This window comes from Cibotium barometz, chromosome 32 (genome assembly GCF_041138505.1).
Source record: "Cibotium barometz isolate CiBa-2024 chromosome 32, ASM4113850v1, whole genome shotgun sequence".
In the NCBI taxonomy this organism is placed as follows: domain Eukaryota; kingdom Viridiplantae; phylum Streptophyta; class Polypodiopsida; order Cyatheales; family Cibotiaceae; genus Cibotium; species Cibotium barometz.
Genome location: NC_141077.1, coordinates 43,507,778 through 43,525,435, shown reverse-complemented (window position 1 = coordinate 43,525,435; position 17,658 = coordinate 43,507,778). Strand labels below are relative to the sequence as shown.

At 47.1% G+C, this 17,658-nt stretch overlaps 1 protein-coding gene across 3 annotated transcripts in view; it reads left to right on the top strand.

The window, feature by feature from the left end:
* Positions 1–17,086, top strand: part of LOC147620227 (RAD3-like DNA-binding helicase protein) — a 70,680-nt gene extending 53,594 nt beyond the window's left edge. For all 3 annotated transcript variants that reach the window (XM_086772422.1, XM_086772420.1, XM_086772423.1), the window contains exons 20-26: positions 9,359–9,457; positions 14,615–14,691; positions 15,233–15,775; positions 15,905–16,050; positions 16,183–16,268; positions 16,356–16,662; positions 16,756–17,086. In XM_086772422.1, the coding sequence (XP_086628548.1) occupies positions 9,359–9,457; positions 14,615–14,691; positions 15,233–15,775; positions 15,905–16,050; positions 16,183–16,268; positions 16,356–16,474 (1,070 nt within the window). In that variant the 3' untranslated portion in view covers positions 16,475–16,662; positions 16,756–17,086. The remainder of the gene's footprint in view (positions 1–9,358; positions 9,458–14,614; positions 14,692–15,232; positions 15,776–15,904; positions 16,051–16,182; positions 16,269–16,355; positions 16,663–16,755) is intronic.
* Positions 17,087–17,658: the final 572 nt, after the last annotated feature.

Here is a 17,658-nt window from a genome sequence, read left to right as displayed (position 1 = left end):
GTGCATACCTTAACAATGGCTGGCCGATGAGAAGGGAATAGCTGCCTTGAGTCTCTGGAAGGCGAATGACCACGAAATCCATTTTGAAGCAGATCTTGCATTTCGACCAAGACTCCTTCCACAATCCTGAGGAGAGTCACAGCTCGTTGGTCGGCCAAGGTGATGGAGTAGTTGGCTGGTCTGCTCAGGTGGAGGCCTAGAGCTTGCAGAGTGTACTCCGGCATGATGTTGGCACTTGAGCCACCGTCGACGATAACACCACAGAGAGAGGTTCCTTTGATTTTTACAGTAAGGTGAGTGCTCTTGTTGGCAGTTAAGGAAGAGGTGGCCTGAATCTCCAGACATGCAGATGGAGTAGCTAGACCCTAGAGTGGTTGGTCATCGCTGGCTAGTGGATGTTGGAGGGACCGACCACCGCCAGCTAGCACGGGGGGGTAAAGAATGCAGAAGAGCTTCAGTCTCAGCTCTGGCCTGGGGGCTAAGAGAGTAGATCATAGAGAGAGATGTTGTAATGAGTGGTTTGTAGGAGAGCCTTCATGGACAGATGAGAACCCCCAGGGGTATTGGGATGGGCTGGAGCTTGGCGTTGGAGCTCTGCGACGGCATCTTGGAAAGCCTGGTCAATAGCAGAGGGTGAAGTTGGTACAGAATCCTCTACAGGGGATGGAATGGGACCCAAAGGTAGATTGGAGGTGGCACGTTGGGCGCGAGTAAGGACGCCCAGTGGGATTGGGCGAGGAAGCCACTTTTGGAATCACTGTATTGGAAGAGGGGGAGGGAGCTTGAGGAAGCTTCACCGAGATGAAGTTGGTGGTGGGGAAGGTGAAGTCGGAGACCGGATTAGCCGAGGTGCTGGCCCTTTGCTTAGAACAGTCTCTGCTATAGTGGTCCTTAGCCTCAGGGCAGTGACGGCATGGAGGTGAGCATCTGCCTTGGAAATGGCCATATTTGTCACAACGATAGCACATGATAGGCCGATTGGGTTGATTGAGAGGGGGTCTATTGGGGTGTGGGTTTGTGGAGGAGGGGCTGGCTAAGAAGGTGAGAGGATTCCCGGGTGGTGTGGAGATGAGAGGGGGAAAGGATTGGGACTGGCTCAAGGTGTACCCTGTAGGGGAAAGACAAGGTGAAGCCGAGTGGGATGAGGTGGGAGCTGAAGTGTGGCCAGCTTGCTGCTGCTGTTGGTGTAGTTTCCGAAAGCCCTTCAAATAGTAGCAATCTGCATCAGCGTGGCCGGCTTGTTGACAGAAGCTACAGTAGTTTCGCTGAGGGCATGTGGGAGCCGTGTGGCCTGCAGATTGACAAAGACTACACCAAAGGTGCCGTCTGGCGTCTTGGGTAGCTTTTAGATTGTTGATTTCTTTGTGAAGCTGAGAAAAGGTGTCGACCTCTGGGCTAGGCTTGTTAAGTTTGAGGGGTTCTAGCTCCTCCTTGAGTTGCGCCTCCTCGTAGCAGCCCTCCGGACTTTTGAGGGCATCCAGCTCTTTCTTGAGGGAGGCAACTGGATCATCAGGCTGGATGGGGTTAGCAGGGCTATCACCACTCTCTACAAAGAGTAGGCGAGCATCTTCTAATTGAGTGGCCATAGCTTTGAACTCTTCCAAGGTGGCATTTGGTTTAAGGCTTTCTCGCAGCTTCTGTTGGGTAGTGCGAGGAAGTGCCTTCTCGACCCATTTCCGGATCATGAAGTCACTTGGAGATGCTGTGAGACGACTGACAAGCACTTGGGTGCGTGTCATGAGCTCTGCTGGGTTGGAACATGGTGCAGAAGTTGGTGCGAAGGGCTGCCCATGTCAGAAAATGGTCGGCCTCGAATTGGCTATACCAGTTGTCGGCGGAGCCTTCGAGAGTAGACGGGAATAGGGCCAAGTAGGCATCCTCTTGGACTAAACCTCTGCTCCGACACATCGCGAGAAATCGTTGGATGTGATCATCAGCATCTTTTGTGGAGGACCCTTTGAAGGTGGGTAGTTTGACATTGACTCTGCCCAACATAGTGGCCAGGGCCTCAGGTTGGCCAGCCGCTTGGGACATGGGATTGTGAGATGCAGAAAAAGATGAGGTATTTGGTGATAGGGGAGGAAGAGGTAGGGGTGGACGAGGTTTTTTTATTTTATTTTTATTTTTATTATTTTTTTTAAAAGAAAGAGACTTCTATTAAGTATGAAAAAAACATACAATCTATTAAGCCGGAAAAGAATAGAATCACCCCAATATGTAAGGTGATTTCAACCACTGAGGAGCATCATGATGCCATGTAAGACTTGTTGTACTAGAGGAAAAGAAGATGCCATGGTCCTCCCGCATAAATATCACATGCTTCGCTTGCGCAGAACGAGAGGGCCCTTGAATGCGAGCCCAAGTAGCCATAAGAGTATGGATGATATCACCCCATATAGTACTAATGCACTGAGACCCAAAAATCTGGACAACCTCTCCAAGGCTCAGTGCCTAGTAGGAAACCTTTAATGGGGCTACACTCAAAGTGTACGAGCTGGAAGACAATCCTCAAATTGAGGAGGCTATAATGGCAGAAGACGACAAAACAACAAAGATGCTTGCAACTATTGTGGCAAGATGAGACATTGGGCTCGAGATTGCTATTGAACGCATAGAGGTACTAGGAATGGCACTTTGAAGCAAGGGAATTATGCCTCGGCAAAAGGAGAGAGAAAAGAAGAAGACAAACATAACTTGTTTGCATCATCAGTTAGTGGTAGAGTCTTTGGAGAAAGACAAATGGTACATAGATTCCGCATATACAAATCACATGTCTAGAAGAGAAGACTTGTTTGCATCAAAACGAGAAGTCACTAAGAAGACAAGTGTATCCACTAGAGATGATACACCACATCTTGCCATTCACATTGGGAGTATACGTTTGGGGATTCCCGAAGGAGGTGAAAAATTTGGAAGGATGTTTATTTTGGATGCCATGCCTACGTCAAAGGCATGTGCATATACAAGAAGCTCATCTATGTCAAAGGTTGAGCTTTGGCACAAGAGACTTGGTCACATAAGTATCTCTCGATTGAAGGAGATAGTTTACAAAAGTTTGGTAAAGGGATTGCCACTTCAAAGGACAATCATTGTTTGGATTATGTGAACCATTTGAAAAAGCAAAGTCATCAAGAAAGCCCTGCAACAAAGAAGGATATATTAATCAAAAGCCTTTGGAGCTTATACACATGGATCTATGGAGTCTAACACAAACACAAAGCATTGGAGGAACAAGATTTTACATAACCTTCATTGATGACTATTCAAGGAATGTTTGGATATATTTTTTGAAAGATAAAAGCAAAGCTTTTAATAAGTTTCAACAATTCAAAGCATAAGTGGAAAAGCAAAGTGGTATCAAGATCAAAATCTTGAGAAGTGATATGGAGGAGAGTATATGTTATGGAAATTTGACAAATACTAAAACAACAAGGTATCAAAAGAAGAAGAAGAAGATATATTAACGTCTTGCAAAAGACCCAATGGGTCTATAAGACAAAAGGTGTACAATGTGTCCATGGAATCTCATCATGGATAAAGCAACAAGGTATCAAAAGAAGAAGAAGAAGATATATTAACGTCTTGCAAAAGACCCAATGGGTCTATAAGACAAAAGGTGTACAATGTGTCCATGGAATCTCATCATGGAAAAAAAGACAACATAACAAAAAGAACTAACGCTAATCCCTCTGTAAATGTAGATATGTATGGATCATCATCGTCATCCTCATCATGGAGGATCACCATCCTCATTATCGTGGATACAAAGTGGGTGTTGATTATATGGGGGGGTGAGTGTGGAGAGGGAGCTATCCATTGATGTGTGGTAGGGGTCCATAAAGGATGTCCAGCATCGGCAAGGGGGTGTGGAGGGCCCCTAGATCTGCAAGGCCGAGGTGAAGTTGCGATAAGGTAGCAGCTACAGATGCTTGGTGGTGGCGGGTGAGGATCTCATCAATCTGGGGTTGGTGTGCTTGGGGTGCTCGAGGTCCAGGAGGGTGAGGCCATCTGGTTCTCTGAAGTGCCGTGGCATGAGGCAGGGTGACTCCAGTCGAGGAGCAAAGTGGTGGGCCCCTCTTCGGTACCGTGGTGGCCTCATCCGCCCGAGTGTCCTCTTGTGGGCGGAAAAAACTGGTGATGGTAGATTGAGATGGGTGCTGGGGTCGAGTATCTCTGAATAGTAACTGTCTGTGTCATTGGATCTCCAAAAGGAAGAGTCCAAGACAACACTATCAAAATCTGTGGACGCTCTATGCGCTGCCAATCTGCTGCTGATAAGGTTGGTGCCTAGAATTGGGATGCATACATCACTGCGGGAGTCACTATTGTGTTGTAAAGCCAGCGCTTTGCCCTGGGCTCCTGGAAGTGTGTCGAGTGGCACTGTCTTTCTAGGAGGGCAATTGCAGCGTATCCCCTAGTCAATCTATCCTATGATGCCTGTCTCATGGAGAAGCATCGTGAAAGTGACCCCCAAGTAGACATGAGTTTGCTACCTCCACCCGGCTGCCCATGTTGGTGATCTCTGTATGTTTCCTCACACTAGGGGAAGTATAGAAGACCATGACCTTGGTCTTCCCAAGGTTAACTGACAAGCCCCTCTGCAAACAGAAGTCCTGTAGGGCATCCATCTGCTTTTGTAGTCCCTCTTGTGAGTCTGCAACAAGCACTATATCATTAGGATATAAGACAATAGACACAATTATGCCTACTAGTAGGGATGTCTCTCCACCTCCCGCTATGTCAATAAAGTCTAAGATCTCGTCAATGTATAGTGCCCGAAGAGGGTGGGGGATAATGGGCAGCCCTGTTTCACCCCAATAGTACTAGATACCTCCTCTGAGAGTCCTCCAGGGCATCTCACCCTCCCAACCACTGACTCATATAAAGTAATAATGCCCCAAATCATGTCTGATGGAACCCCAAGGATCTGTAGGTGCTGTAGTAGGTGATCATGTGGCACCGTATCAAAGGCTTTGCAGAATTTCATAAAGCAATAGTAGAGGCGTGGGGGCCATCAGCCTTGGCCTGCTCAATGAGGCTCTTGAGTGTGAAGATGTGATCCAGGGTGGAGAAGGTCCGCCTGAACCTTGCGTGGGCTCATGCTCTATGCTCCTCTCTCTCTGCCAATGAGCTGAGCTCTGTCTCCAGCACGGATCGATATAGCTTGGCCAAGGTATGGCCGATCGAGATGACCCTGTAGTTATTGGGCTCCATAGTGTCCCTAGATTTGTGTATGGGTGAGATGATGTGTGATGACCAAGTGTGGGGAAAGCCTTCCGCCAGTGCCCTGTTAAACATGTAAGCCAAGAGGGGTGCAAGGGTATCAGCTGCATGTGATAGATGCTCCGATCTAATCCCCTCATGATTTTGGGAGCGGCCGTTTTGGAGTTTCCGGATGGCCTTTTCCACCATGGTTCATGTGAAGAAAGTGGATGTAGTGGGGCAAGGTTTGGGTGGGTGTGGGAGTGGAGGCTGATTGGGAACATGGTAAATTGAGTGTGCATGAGTGCCAGATGCGAGGATCTGTGATGGTTGTGGGTGGGCATCGTTCCCTCAACCTATGCTAGGCCTCCTCAGAGTTGCCGCTCAAGAAGAGTTGGTATATCTCCCAGTATTGCTGAAGCAAATATGCTCATTTTTTGCGGGCGAGTGAGAGAGCGGTTAATCCTTTGAGCATCACGCTTGAGGATTTGACCAGTCACTACCTCCTTTCGTTTGAGATGAGCATGTGTGGTGCGGCACTCGTCATCATACTAACCACTTTGGGGCATGGTACTTGTCCAAGGCTTAGCATTGGAGCGGGGGGTGTATGGAAAGTTGGCTATGTCTGCGGAATGTATGGTGTCGGTGAGGGTGGTAAGGTGAACTGAATTCAACTGATGGGTCCATATCTACCAAACCACGATCAATGTTGGCATATTTGTGGTCACATTCGAGTGTGAAGTGGATTTTGGTATAGTGGGAGTTGGATGGGGCCGGCGGTGGGCTGGGTGGTGTACAAGCAATGGAGGAGGAGAGGTAGGTGTGGTTGGCTCCAAGAGGGCATGCAGGGATAGTGAACTTGGAGATGAGTGAAGCAAGCTCAGGGGGTCCCATAATATAATCCACTGTGCTCGATCCTCCACTATATGGAAAGCTTGTGAGTCTGCCGGATAGAGGCCGCTGTGCCATCCTGTTATAAATAACGAGACCATGCCGAGAACCCAACTCCAGGAGGTGCCTCCCATAACTAGTGATAGCTTCAAGGTCCTGAGAAGCCCGCTGCAATCCTGTGCCCTCTTGGTCAAGTGCCTGTAGTCTGATAGGGTCCTCAAAGCTATATAACTGAGACTGCTCACTTTTGGTTCTAGTGTTGAAGTCCCCAATGAGGAGAACATCACCTAGTCCCTATCTAGTGATAGTTCCAAGGTCCTGAGAAGCCCGCTGCAATCCTGTGCCGTCTTGGTCAAGTGCATGTAGTCTGATAGGGTCCTCAAAGCTATATAACTGAGACTGCTCACTTTAGGTCCTAGTGTTGAAGTCCCCAATGAGGAGAACATCACCTAGTCCCAACATTGCTGAGATCTCATCAGACAGTGATGCACAAGGGGACTCCTTCCTCTCCTCTGGCTGAGTAGTTAGGCTGTCCTGACTATCCTGTATAGCATATCGCGAAGTATCTGGTGCCAAGTAGCAAACCGCCACATGTATGTATCTGGTGCCAAGTAGCAAACCGCCACATGTATCTGGCATCCTCATCCCACCTGACTATGCTGATCAGACCTTGAAGGTGCGACCTAAATAGGACTGCTACTTCTCATGACCCCCGTACTCCACCTGTCCTGTTGGGTATGCCCATGGTAAGCCGACTCCCACTGGTATCCGGCGACATGAGGCAATCCCCTCTCCGAGCTTTGGTGTGTCTCCGTATAGAAGACAATATCTCGTCGTGTAAATGTCTCCCGGAAGCCTCCCACATTTGACCACAGAGTCCCATTACAGTTCCAGGCTGCCATCTTGATGCGTGTATTATCATAGACTCCTTGCCCCTATTTAGGGGTGGGGCGCCTCTCTGTAATGATGACTTTCCCATCTTGATATACTGCCCACTTCCCTTCCTTACAGGCTGCTACGACCTTCTCCATTGAGGCCTTCCTGTGTGCCACGTCCAAGTAGATTTTCTCCCCTTCAAGGCTACCCTGGTACTCCCTAAGTCCGGGAAACAGAGGACAAGTGGCCGTGGTTGGGTTGTATCCTTTCCTGCTCTCCATACATCCACTGTCCACAAATGGGGAACTTTCCACCTTCAGCTTCTTGCATAGCTCCAAGGCATATCTGCCTTGGGTAAGCTACTCTCTGCTATTCCTGTGACGCGAATGTGTAAGGCCTTAGTCTTCCTCCGCTTCTCTTTTTCGAGTGTCTTGCGCATAATGTTCCTCTTCTCTTCCACGATGATGGGTGGGGTGGAGGCTTGATGTTTCTTGACCACTGCTGTCTACTCCTTCTCCGCTTCCTGTTTTACTATGTTGGCCCATCCCCGCACTGTTGCTACCATAAGCAGACGAGGTGGTTGAGCTATGGGGGTTCCGGCCAGGGTGGCAGCTGGTGGAAGAGTTGATAGTGAGGGAGGGGCTTGGGGCCTGCCAAGTGACTGACAGCTAGCTGACCAGTTGTGGTTGTTGGTGAAAACGGCTGTTGTTGATGTAATTGGCAGCTGGTGGAAGAGTTGATAGTGAGGGAGGGGCTTGGGGCCTGCCAAGTGACTGACAGCTAGCTGACCAGTTGTGATTGTTGGTGAAAACGGCTGTTGTTGATGTAATTGAAAACCCCTTCAAGTAATAGGAGTCTTTGTCCTCATGACACACTCTCACAGGAGTTGCAGTTATCTCCTTCTTTTGATACTCCTGTGGAGTGTGGTCGGCGACTTGACGGATGGCACACCAAACTGTTCTTTTGGTTTCCCGTTGAGCCTTGAGCTCTTCCATCTCGGTCTTGAGCTGGGCAAGACTACCTTCTTCTTGCTGAGCTTTTGGAGCTTAAGAGCTTCTAGCTCCTTGAGATGATCTTCTTAATTGTGGGCCTACGCGCTTCTAAGTCCATTTTGAGTTTGGTCACCAGGTCATTGGCAATCGCAGTGGACCTCAGAGTGCTCGGCCCTCATGTTGCCATCGCTGTTGAACAAGAGGCTTGCAGTTTCAAGTTGATCGGCAAGTTCTTGAAACTCATGCAAGGTTGCACCTGGCCTGATACTCTCTAGGATCTTTTGTTGAGTGGTTTGTGGAAGTGTGTGGTCCACCCACTGGTGCACCATGAAATCACTTGGATGGGTGGGCAAAAGGGCCACCAGGACAGTCGCCCGTGTCATGAGCTCTGAGACTGTTTCACTGGGAAGCTGCTTCAAGTCGTGGAGTTTGTGCAACACCTTCTCCTCAGGATTACTTGGACGGAATGTCTCGGAGAAGGTGTCACACAGGATTGTCCAGTTGGCAAAATGGTTCACCTGAACCTGATTGAACCATTTGTCGGCCGACCCTTGCAAGATGGAAGGGAAGAGTACCACATCCTATCCAGCCCTTCGCTTTTGCACACCGCCACATGCAAATAACCATGGGCATTTTAGCGTACATGTAGAGCAGACCTTGCTGCCAGGCACACTAGGGTTTGTGACACTAGTCTGTGGTATGGGTTCACTCTACAGCAGTATGCCTTCAGGAGTTGCTACTTGACAAGGGAAACGTGCAGCTACACTGCCCCGCTCCACTACGCACTCACAGATTTGACAAGACACTATGCTTATCATGTGCCCAATACTAGACAGTGACATCAGAGATAGACAATCAGCAAGATGACTCAAGAGATAGTACAGAACATGCAGTGCGAAACACTAAAACTTTCATTTAAAAAGTATCTCTGGCAATCCCCGAGTTACATGTTTATACAAGTAGTCATCCCATGGTAGGTGCACCATTCGGCAAGGAGTAAGGCATGGTTACTGCACGGTTGCCGCTTATTGCCAATCTGGTGGCACCATCCACGTAAATTGCTGGAATGCGCTGCTGATCCCAGTAAAAGTACCAAAAGTAGGTAGCAGGGCTGCAAGTGGGTGCTGGATGCCACTTTGACTTGTCATCTGAACACCTGTTAGCTGGACACTTGTCAGCCGAACACTTGTCAGCTGAACCTTGGCAGGGCAGTCTGGTGGGCTACGTGATCCCTTTTTTTGAAATACATTTTGTTGCCTGTAGGCTGTAATTGTGTAGTACATGATCCCATAATGGCATGGTCTTGCTTGTAGGTGGTTGTTCCAAGTTGCTGTCTTTTATCGAGTTAATGTTATTGCTTTATCATTTCTAATGTGTTGTGCCTTCAAATTTTACAGGAGTTACGAATGAACCATCTAGAGAGTCAGTTATGGGGGGGGCTTCTACAAGTTTGTGTGGTGAGAAGAGTTTAGGAACGATTTATTTGAGCATTCAAGGCAAGTTTGGTTTCCACCTAGGCTTCTTATTTGTTTAAAGTTGATATAGGGAATAAAAATCATGGGTACAATGTTATTCAAATACTCTGCATAAGCGTTGAACTTTACATGAGTAGAATTTTGGCTACATGAATGTGTAAGGGGTGCAAACAATGTGAATGGTCTAACAATGCAGGGTATGGAATTTACATACATTTGGCTTGCCTTTATGGTGAGTAGGTTTGCTTCGTGTGTTCTGCAACAGGTTTGATTTTCAGGCCCCAGGGGCAAAGTATTTATAAGAATTACAGACCTTCCATTCCAGGACAGCTGGAATGGATGCATGAAAGTAGAGAGCTGCAGAGGTGAATTACAACGTTTGATGGGAAGGAGATTGTAAAATAGTAACCAATTAGAGCGGGGAAACACTCCCACTCCGAGGAAGAAATTGAAACACTCCCACCCTCATCTTCCTCATTGCAATTTGTCTCCTCATCTCAGCTAAAAAATCTCTCACACCCAAACCTCCTTTGATCCCATCTTTGATGGGAAGGAGATTGTAAAATAGTAACCAATTAGAGCGGGGAAACACTCCCACTTCGAGGAAGAAATTGAAACACTCCCACCCTCATCTTCCTCATTGCAATTTGTCTCCTCATCTCAGCTAAAAAATCTCTCACACCCAAACCTCCTTTGATCCCATCTTCCCACACTAGATTATCTAGGCAGAGTTTGCTGCAGCCCCGATGTTGGTGGATGCACTCTTTCGAGACAGTCACAGACCTCCATCGCATGAGTCACATAGATCTCCACAGGTACCCGAGGCTTGCCTTGGAGTCCTCGAGACAACTAGCACTTGAGGGCCAACCTGGAGTATGGTATATTCGAGTTTCCACTTGGTTCATAGGCCCATTGGGTCTTTACTAGATGCTTAATATATCTTTCTTTCTTCCTCCCCTTATCTTTTTCTCCTGCGTTTCCCCTTTTCCCGAGTTCTCCACCCTCCCACTTTATTTTCCCTCTCTCTCTTGCTGTCGGGATAGATCCTACCAACCTGCATCTGTTTTTCAATGGTTTCTTGGGTTAGACCCATAGCACATGCTAGAGTGACGCGGTGATATGCAGCCTTGAGCTTACTTGAGTGGAAGTGCTTCTAGGCACATTTCTAGGAGCCCAAGACGGAGGGTTGGCTTTCTGATACCCTTGTGACCGAAGCGTTGATGTATGAAGCAGCCTTGTGGGGGGTCTCGCACCCTGAGAAGGGCGAGGAGACGTGCCAGCAGGATGGGTGCCACAGGGAGGAGCATACAGGAGGGGGGGAGGCGGGCAGGAGGGCATGAGGATGGGGGCTGCAGGAGGTGCAAGGTGTGGGGGGGGGTGGGTTTCATGGGGCGGGGCGGGACAAAGATCGAAGGAGCTGGGCAGCAGGCGCATGGAGCTCTCTCTCTCTTGCTGTCGGGATAGATCCCACCAACCTGTTTCTGTTTTTCAATGGTTTCTTGGGTTAGACGTTGAGAAACCTTGGCCCAAAAAGATTTCTATATGGGTAAAATTCCCTGGTCACAGGGAATCTCTTGGGGAAAGATTTCCAGCCCTCGAGTTGTAGGGAAGGAAGAGAGATTAACCACTTCCATGGAAGCGAAGGACTTCTTGAAGAGACGTCCTACACTCAAGAAGACGGGAATATTTCTTGGAGATGACCTCACACTCTCGCAACTTGCCCACATGAAAGAAGTTATGCCAGAGATAAGGGCAGCCCGAGAGAAAGGGAAAGTGGCCTTCTATAGAGATGGTAGAGTGGTGATTATGGAGAGGCGCTCTTCATGATGGCGCAAGGCCTATGGGACTACACTCAAAGTTGCTACTTGGAATTTTAATGGATCTCTACGTCTTGATGCAGGGGCTTTTGAGGATAGTTTCACTGGGAGGGACATCATCTTCTACTGTGAGACGCATCAGGCTCCTGGACAGTCCATGCCACATGTTAGTGGATACCGATGGGAGACAGCTTGTAGACAGGAGACTCGTTCAGAGCATAGAGGACGGGGCTCAGGAGGAGTGGCAGTATTGTTTAGAGAGGAGCTACAGCCACTGATACATATAGTCCGCAGAGATGAGCAGGCTAGGTACATGTGGGTTAGACTGAGGGCAGAGACGGGCAGATATCTCTACATTGCTATATGCTATTTTGCTCCTAGTACATCAGTGTATGCATCACCTAGCGGGCAGTCTCCCTTTTCTATTTTGGATGATGACATTTGGGAGTTCTCCAGGGATGGTGACATCATTCTCCTGGGGGACTTCAATGCCAGGACCCCCCATAACCAGACAGTATTTTATGATACCTCAGAGATGTTGAGGGAGCTTGATGTTAGGGATATGGGCCTATCTAGACTCTCACAGGATGAGGAACCTACAGTGTATGGGCGGTATTTGATAGACATGGGGACTGCGCCATCCTGAATAGCCTACAGAGATTCCCGACATCGGTATTTGATAGACATGGGGACTGCACATGGATTGGCCATCTTGAATGGCCTACAGAGATTCCCGACATCGGGCGGTTTCACTTGCTTTCCACATAGGCATGGTGCTAGTACAGTGGACTATGTTATGGCTCAGCCCAGTCTCATTCCCTTTTTCAGGATTTTATGGTAGGCACTAGGCCGGTTGGAATAGCAGTGGATCATGCTATCTTGTCCTTCACTCTTCACATTTCAGTTCAGCACCGCTCCATTGGGACAGGTCTCCACACGCACTCGTTATACCTTTACGAGGGAGACTGACACCATGTATACGGATGAGATATACAGACGCTTATGTGCCGAGGAGTCGGGACGGCCATTAGATGAGCTCACTCAGATATTGATAGATACGCTTCATGCTGCAGCATCAGAGGCATATCCCCATAGTCAGCCTACACGGAGACGATCTGGGAACATGCCCCAGAACAGTTGGTATGATGAGGAGTGCAGAGAGATGAGGATCAGATTACAGAGAGAGGTGCTCATGGGTGTTACCACTCACAGACAGTCACGGATTACCTTCCGGCACCTAGTGCGACGGAAGAAGAGGGCTTATCTTGCTCAGTTAGAGAGGGATTTGTATCAGTTATTTATGAGTCAGGACTCAGGCGAGGCATGGAGACTATTCCATGAGCATTCACCATCACTAGCCATTACCTCCACAGAGATTTGGGGTGAGTATGCAGCATCCCTGTACACAGCAGCAGGACGGCCGCCCCTGCCAGACCCATCGGAGCCATGCCCAGAGACATGTGCTTTCTTTACTGCTGAGATGGTAAGGAAAGCTATTGACAGGATGAGGACTGGGAGAGCATATGATCATGATGGTTTGGTAGCAGAGCACTTTATCCATGCCAGAGATATGCTTGCAGAGCTTATTGCTATGATGTTTAACCGAGCCATGTCTGAGGGTTTTCGTGAGACTTGGAATATGTCCACGATTGTGCCTATCTTCAAGTCAGGGGATCCCATGCTTCCTGGGAATTATCGTACCATCATGATTGGTCACACATTGGCTAGATTATATGCATCTATTCTTGAGCAGGAGTTGAGTAGATGGGCAGAGAGAGAGGGCATACGTGCATCAGGGCAGGCAGGGTTCAGGAGAGGTTTCTCCACTCTTGACCATATCTTGACACTCAGAGCTATTATTGAGGAGGGCAGATTATATGGCAGGAGGATTTATTGTTGCTTTGTGGATTTCCGCAAAGCTTTTGACACAGTACCGAGAGCCAGACTGATGCGCAGACTACAGGAGATGGGAGTTCCCACAGAGCTGATTTGGGGAATCATGGCTTTATACAGGACAATTGTGGGGCAGGTACGTACTACTCAGGGTATATCTGAGATGGTTCACTCCACTATTGGGGTGAAACAGGGCTGCCCCCTTTCTCCCACCTTATTTGGGATGTACGTGGATGAGGTTTCAGACTATGTAGAGCGGGAGGGTGACAGAGGAGCACAGCTAGCAAGGACATGGATTGCGCTGTTATTGTATGCTGATGATATTGTGCTGATCTCAGATTCTCCAGAGGGGATGCAGCGTCATTTGGATGCATTGCACACGTTTGTACAGGACAGTGGATCGTCTGTTAACCTTGGTAAAACCAAGGTGATGGTGTTTAACACCACAGCACAGTGGGTTAGGAGGTCAGTACCCACCTTTACATATGGTCAGGAGACAGTGGAGTATACAGATGCATATACTTACCTTGGTGTGGTTTTCAGTGGCCCACTATTTTCCTTGAGGAGAGCAGCAGAGACCAGATTGACCAGAGCTTATGCAGCATTGGGGAGACTAGAGAGGATGTGTTCGCAGGTTCAGTTTCAGGAACCTCGAACAAAGCTCTGGCTCATTGACACTTTGGTCACTTCAGCCATGCTGTATGGAGTGGAGATATGGGGACCCTCGGTGGATCACCACAGCCGAGCTGGTAGCACTGATGGATGGAGACATATGGAGAGGCCCTTGGTTTCTATGATTTCCCGGATGATTAGGGCCAAGGCCTCTGTACCACATGATATTATCCGTGCAGAGATGGCTGCCCCCCCAACTCGAGGGCAGCTATGAAGATGTGGCATGTGTAGGTTCATTGACTCAAGAAGTGTCACCAGCAGGGACACTACAGGACATGACCTCTTGTTCGAATGTTTGGTGGATCGTATCCATGTGGAATGGTCAAGATTGATTTTTGGCCTGGGTGCGAATTTTGGGACGAGCATACCAAATGGGCAACCCAAACACATGCAAATGGGAAATGCTTGTGAATGGGCAAGTGAATACAATGCTTTATAAGATGAGAGGTCTGTGGGTGTACTTGTGAAGGAAGAGACAGGCCTTATCTATACCCTCCCTGGCCACATGCAGGAATGTCAGGCAGCTGTTCCATGCATCTGGAACATTGGAGCCTTCCTGTCCAGACGCGAGGATGGACATCGATGTGGCTTCACGTCCCCCACATATGTAGTCTTTCCAGGAGCTGTAAAAGGAGCAACCTTGTTATCTTTTTTGAGGGTTGCCATCAGATGCATATTTTCTTCACTAGTGGAAGTCTGCTGCATGGTTGCCAGTGAGTGAGTTGAGTGCTGGTTTTATAATTGTTTCTCTTTGATAGGATGCTTTTCAAACTTTTCTTTGTAATTTATGCTGCAGCTCAAGGGACTACTGCAGAAGTAGACAAGAACATACACAATTTGGGAATATTGGGTCAGAAATTCACCAGACCTTCTGTAAGTGCTGTTGTGCATCTATTACCTTCATTAATGCAGGAGATGCCCTGGCATGCTTCTGTATGCATTGCTTCCACTAGCTTTTTCATAACAGCTCGTCTTAGTGCACAAGTCCTGCTTTTGAATTGAATCGTTTTTATAACTTCAAAACTTCATTAGGCAACTGGATAATCCTGTCATTGTCATGGCTCTGCCTGCCACTGTGCTGTGACCTTTTTGTACCGAGTTCTTGATCTCTTTTTGAGGAACCTGACTCTATGAGCATTGGCTGAATGTTGCCTCTGGTCTCATCACAATCTGGAAATTGTGTACCATGGAGGGTTTGGGTTGAAATACCTCAAGTCTAGATGTGCCTTGTTTTGTGTGATGATTTCTGTAACTTTCTGGGGGGTTTTTTAATGAGATTTTTATTCTCCTAGAGAAAGACAGACAGAACACTCATTTGATCTGAATTATTTACTTTTATCCAGACTTCACATAGCATACATTGATTGTGGTAAGTTATGCTGGGCAGTGTTTGATTTTGGTGAGATTTGTTTAGGGCCTGCATTGTGGTCCCGCTTCAGGTGCAGTATCTTCAGGCAAGTCCTTATCTACAATTCTTGCCGGCTCCCGTGGAGATTCAACAAGCAAACAAATACCTACAGTTGCGATTACTCGGGCTAATCGTGCAATAGGCAGTGAAGTTGGAACTGTTTGTGCAGCCCATTGTGACGCCACTTTGAAAAGAAAGGGAGGTTTGGAAGTTCATGAAGTTGTTGAAGCTTCTGATTGTGATGTTGTTGACCTTGCTTCTCCCTCTCCATCTACCAAGCAGGGACGTTTTCAACAACACATACATGGCAATGATCTTGATAAGAGTATGGCTTCGACAGCTGTAGGAAATGGCAAAAGTCAGCAGGATTCTGCTTTTGGTGTCATCAAAATTAAGCATGCCAATGACCAGGGAATTGCTGCACATATTAGTAGAAAAACAGACATAACCTGTGGTCAGGTTTTGAAAGCTGAAGATAGCTCAAAGAATGCTTATCTCACTTGTAAGGATGACAAGAAGAGCAGGAATGCAGCAGACTTTTTAAAAGAGGTATATCCCAGCTTATCTGAGTTATTCAGAATCACATGCTCTTATAACAATGCACTGTGTTCTCCATAATGAGCACTGACAGTTGCCTTTAGGTGTCTGTTACATACTGATAATTCGTACTTCTCTCAGGTGAAGGCACGTCTGAGTGCTCCAGAATACAAAGGATTTGTGGAATGCATGAAAGGCTTGAGACAGCAAGTCATGAACATCAAGACAGTAGTTGAAGCTATTGCAAATTTATTTTCAGCTCCTGAACGCATCTTCTTGCTACGCAGGTGATGTAACAATCAATGATAGTTTTTCCGTGCTACTCAGTTAAGCTAGCAATTTCTCTGTAGTGTAGCAACTAGGCTGCTGGCGCTAGAGAGGTGATGCATGAGATGGGATTGAAGTGGGAGCTGATGTAGGTTTGGCGAGTTTGTTCCTGTGCAACACCGGGAGCTCTATGAAACGTGCTTGGCTGCAAAATCTGCTGCCGTGGAGGAATTGTCAGGTGCGGGAAAGTTTTTGAAGATGATTTTTGAGTGTGCAGGAATCATCAAGTCCTTTGATTGATTTTGAGATCTGGTGTGTGTTCCAGGTCGACAATTCGCTGGCGACAAAGTCCCCTATGTAGCAGCTGAGCCTCAGCAATGCCCAGGGGGGCTACACAGCTTTCCATCTAGAAGTCGGAAAAGACCTGGAGCCTCCAACTGTTGATCTTTCACAACCCAAACATTCCATAGACGCCTTCTTATGTGTGAGCCATCATCAGACAGTTCTTTGAAAAATCTACATCTGGGTGCTCTACCTGCAGAATCAATCATCTAGAGCCGCTGACGCTCCAGTACATGTTTCGGCCGTCTTGGCTCTTACTGTCTCCATCGTAGCTCCACCAAGAATAACAGGTATTCAGACAATCTGCATGCTGGATGAAAGACTAAGTCTTGATCTGCAGACATCTCTGATAATATGCTTTTGTCTTGTATTGGTGTTTGCAGTTTCTTTTGCATGTCAAAACATTAAAAGCCATTGCATACGGACTTGCATGCAACACTGTAGTAGAACAAACTGAAGGAAAGTTGCAGATAAGCTTATACAGCAGGACATCCCTCAATGCTAACTAATGTGCAAAGATATAGCAGAAAGAGGGGGAGTTTTTGTTAGAGGTTTGGGGACTGATCTTTACAATGCACCATCATATAGACAAGAACGATTAGTTTTGGCTTCCTCCGCGCGATTATATAGTTTTGGCGTTTTTTTCTCTTGTATATGCGCCATGTAAATGTTCACAAAAAAACATATTTCTCAACAGATTATAAAACTTATGACTGAAATTATCTTGAAAATTTGTAAATTTCTAAAATGCCTTAAATTTTGCAGATTTTTTTGAATTTGGAAAATAACTTTTAGGAGTTAAAATGAGAAATATCATCGATGCCTCTTGGCATATGTAGTTGCTTGCTTCTCAATCCTTCCAAGAATAAATAAATTAGCCTAGAGGATGGCCAACCTTCAAGTCCTTTGATCACAGCTATGTCTTCTGCACTCTTGGTTCCTGCAATAACCTTATCGTAATCTTGGCTTTTAATGTTGGGCTTGATTTTGGCTAATGGGTTTGACCTTAGACTATCTGTAGAGGGGATGCCAGTAAAGTTATAGTCCAAGTCTATAAAATCATCCATCCAAGCAACACTTACTTGCCTCTTATTATATAATGCAGCATATAGTTGCTTGCTTCTCAATTGTTCCAAGAACAAAGAAATTAGCCTAGTTTGGCTTGGTTTTTCTTCAAGTTCTCTAGATGATTTATGCAGTCTCTCACAATTTCATTTTCAAGCTATGCTTAACAGCTGTATTGGAGAAACCCATGATGAAAGTTATCTCTAAGTCTTCCATAGTTT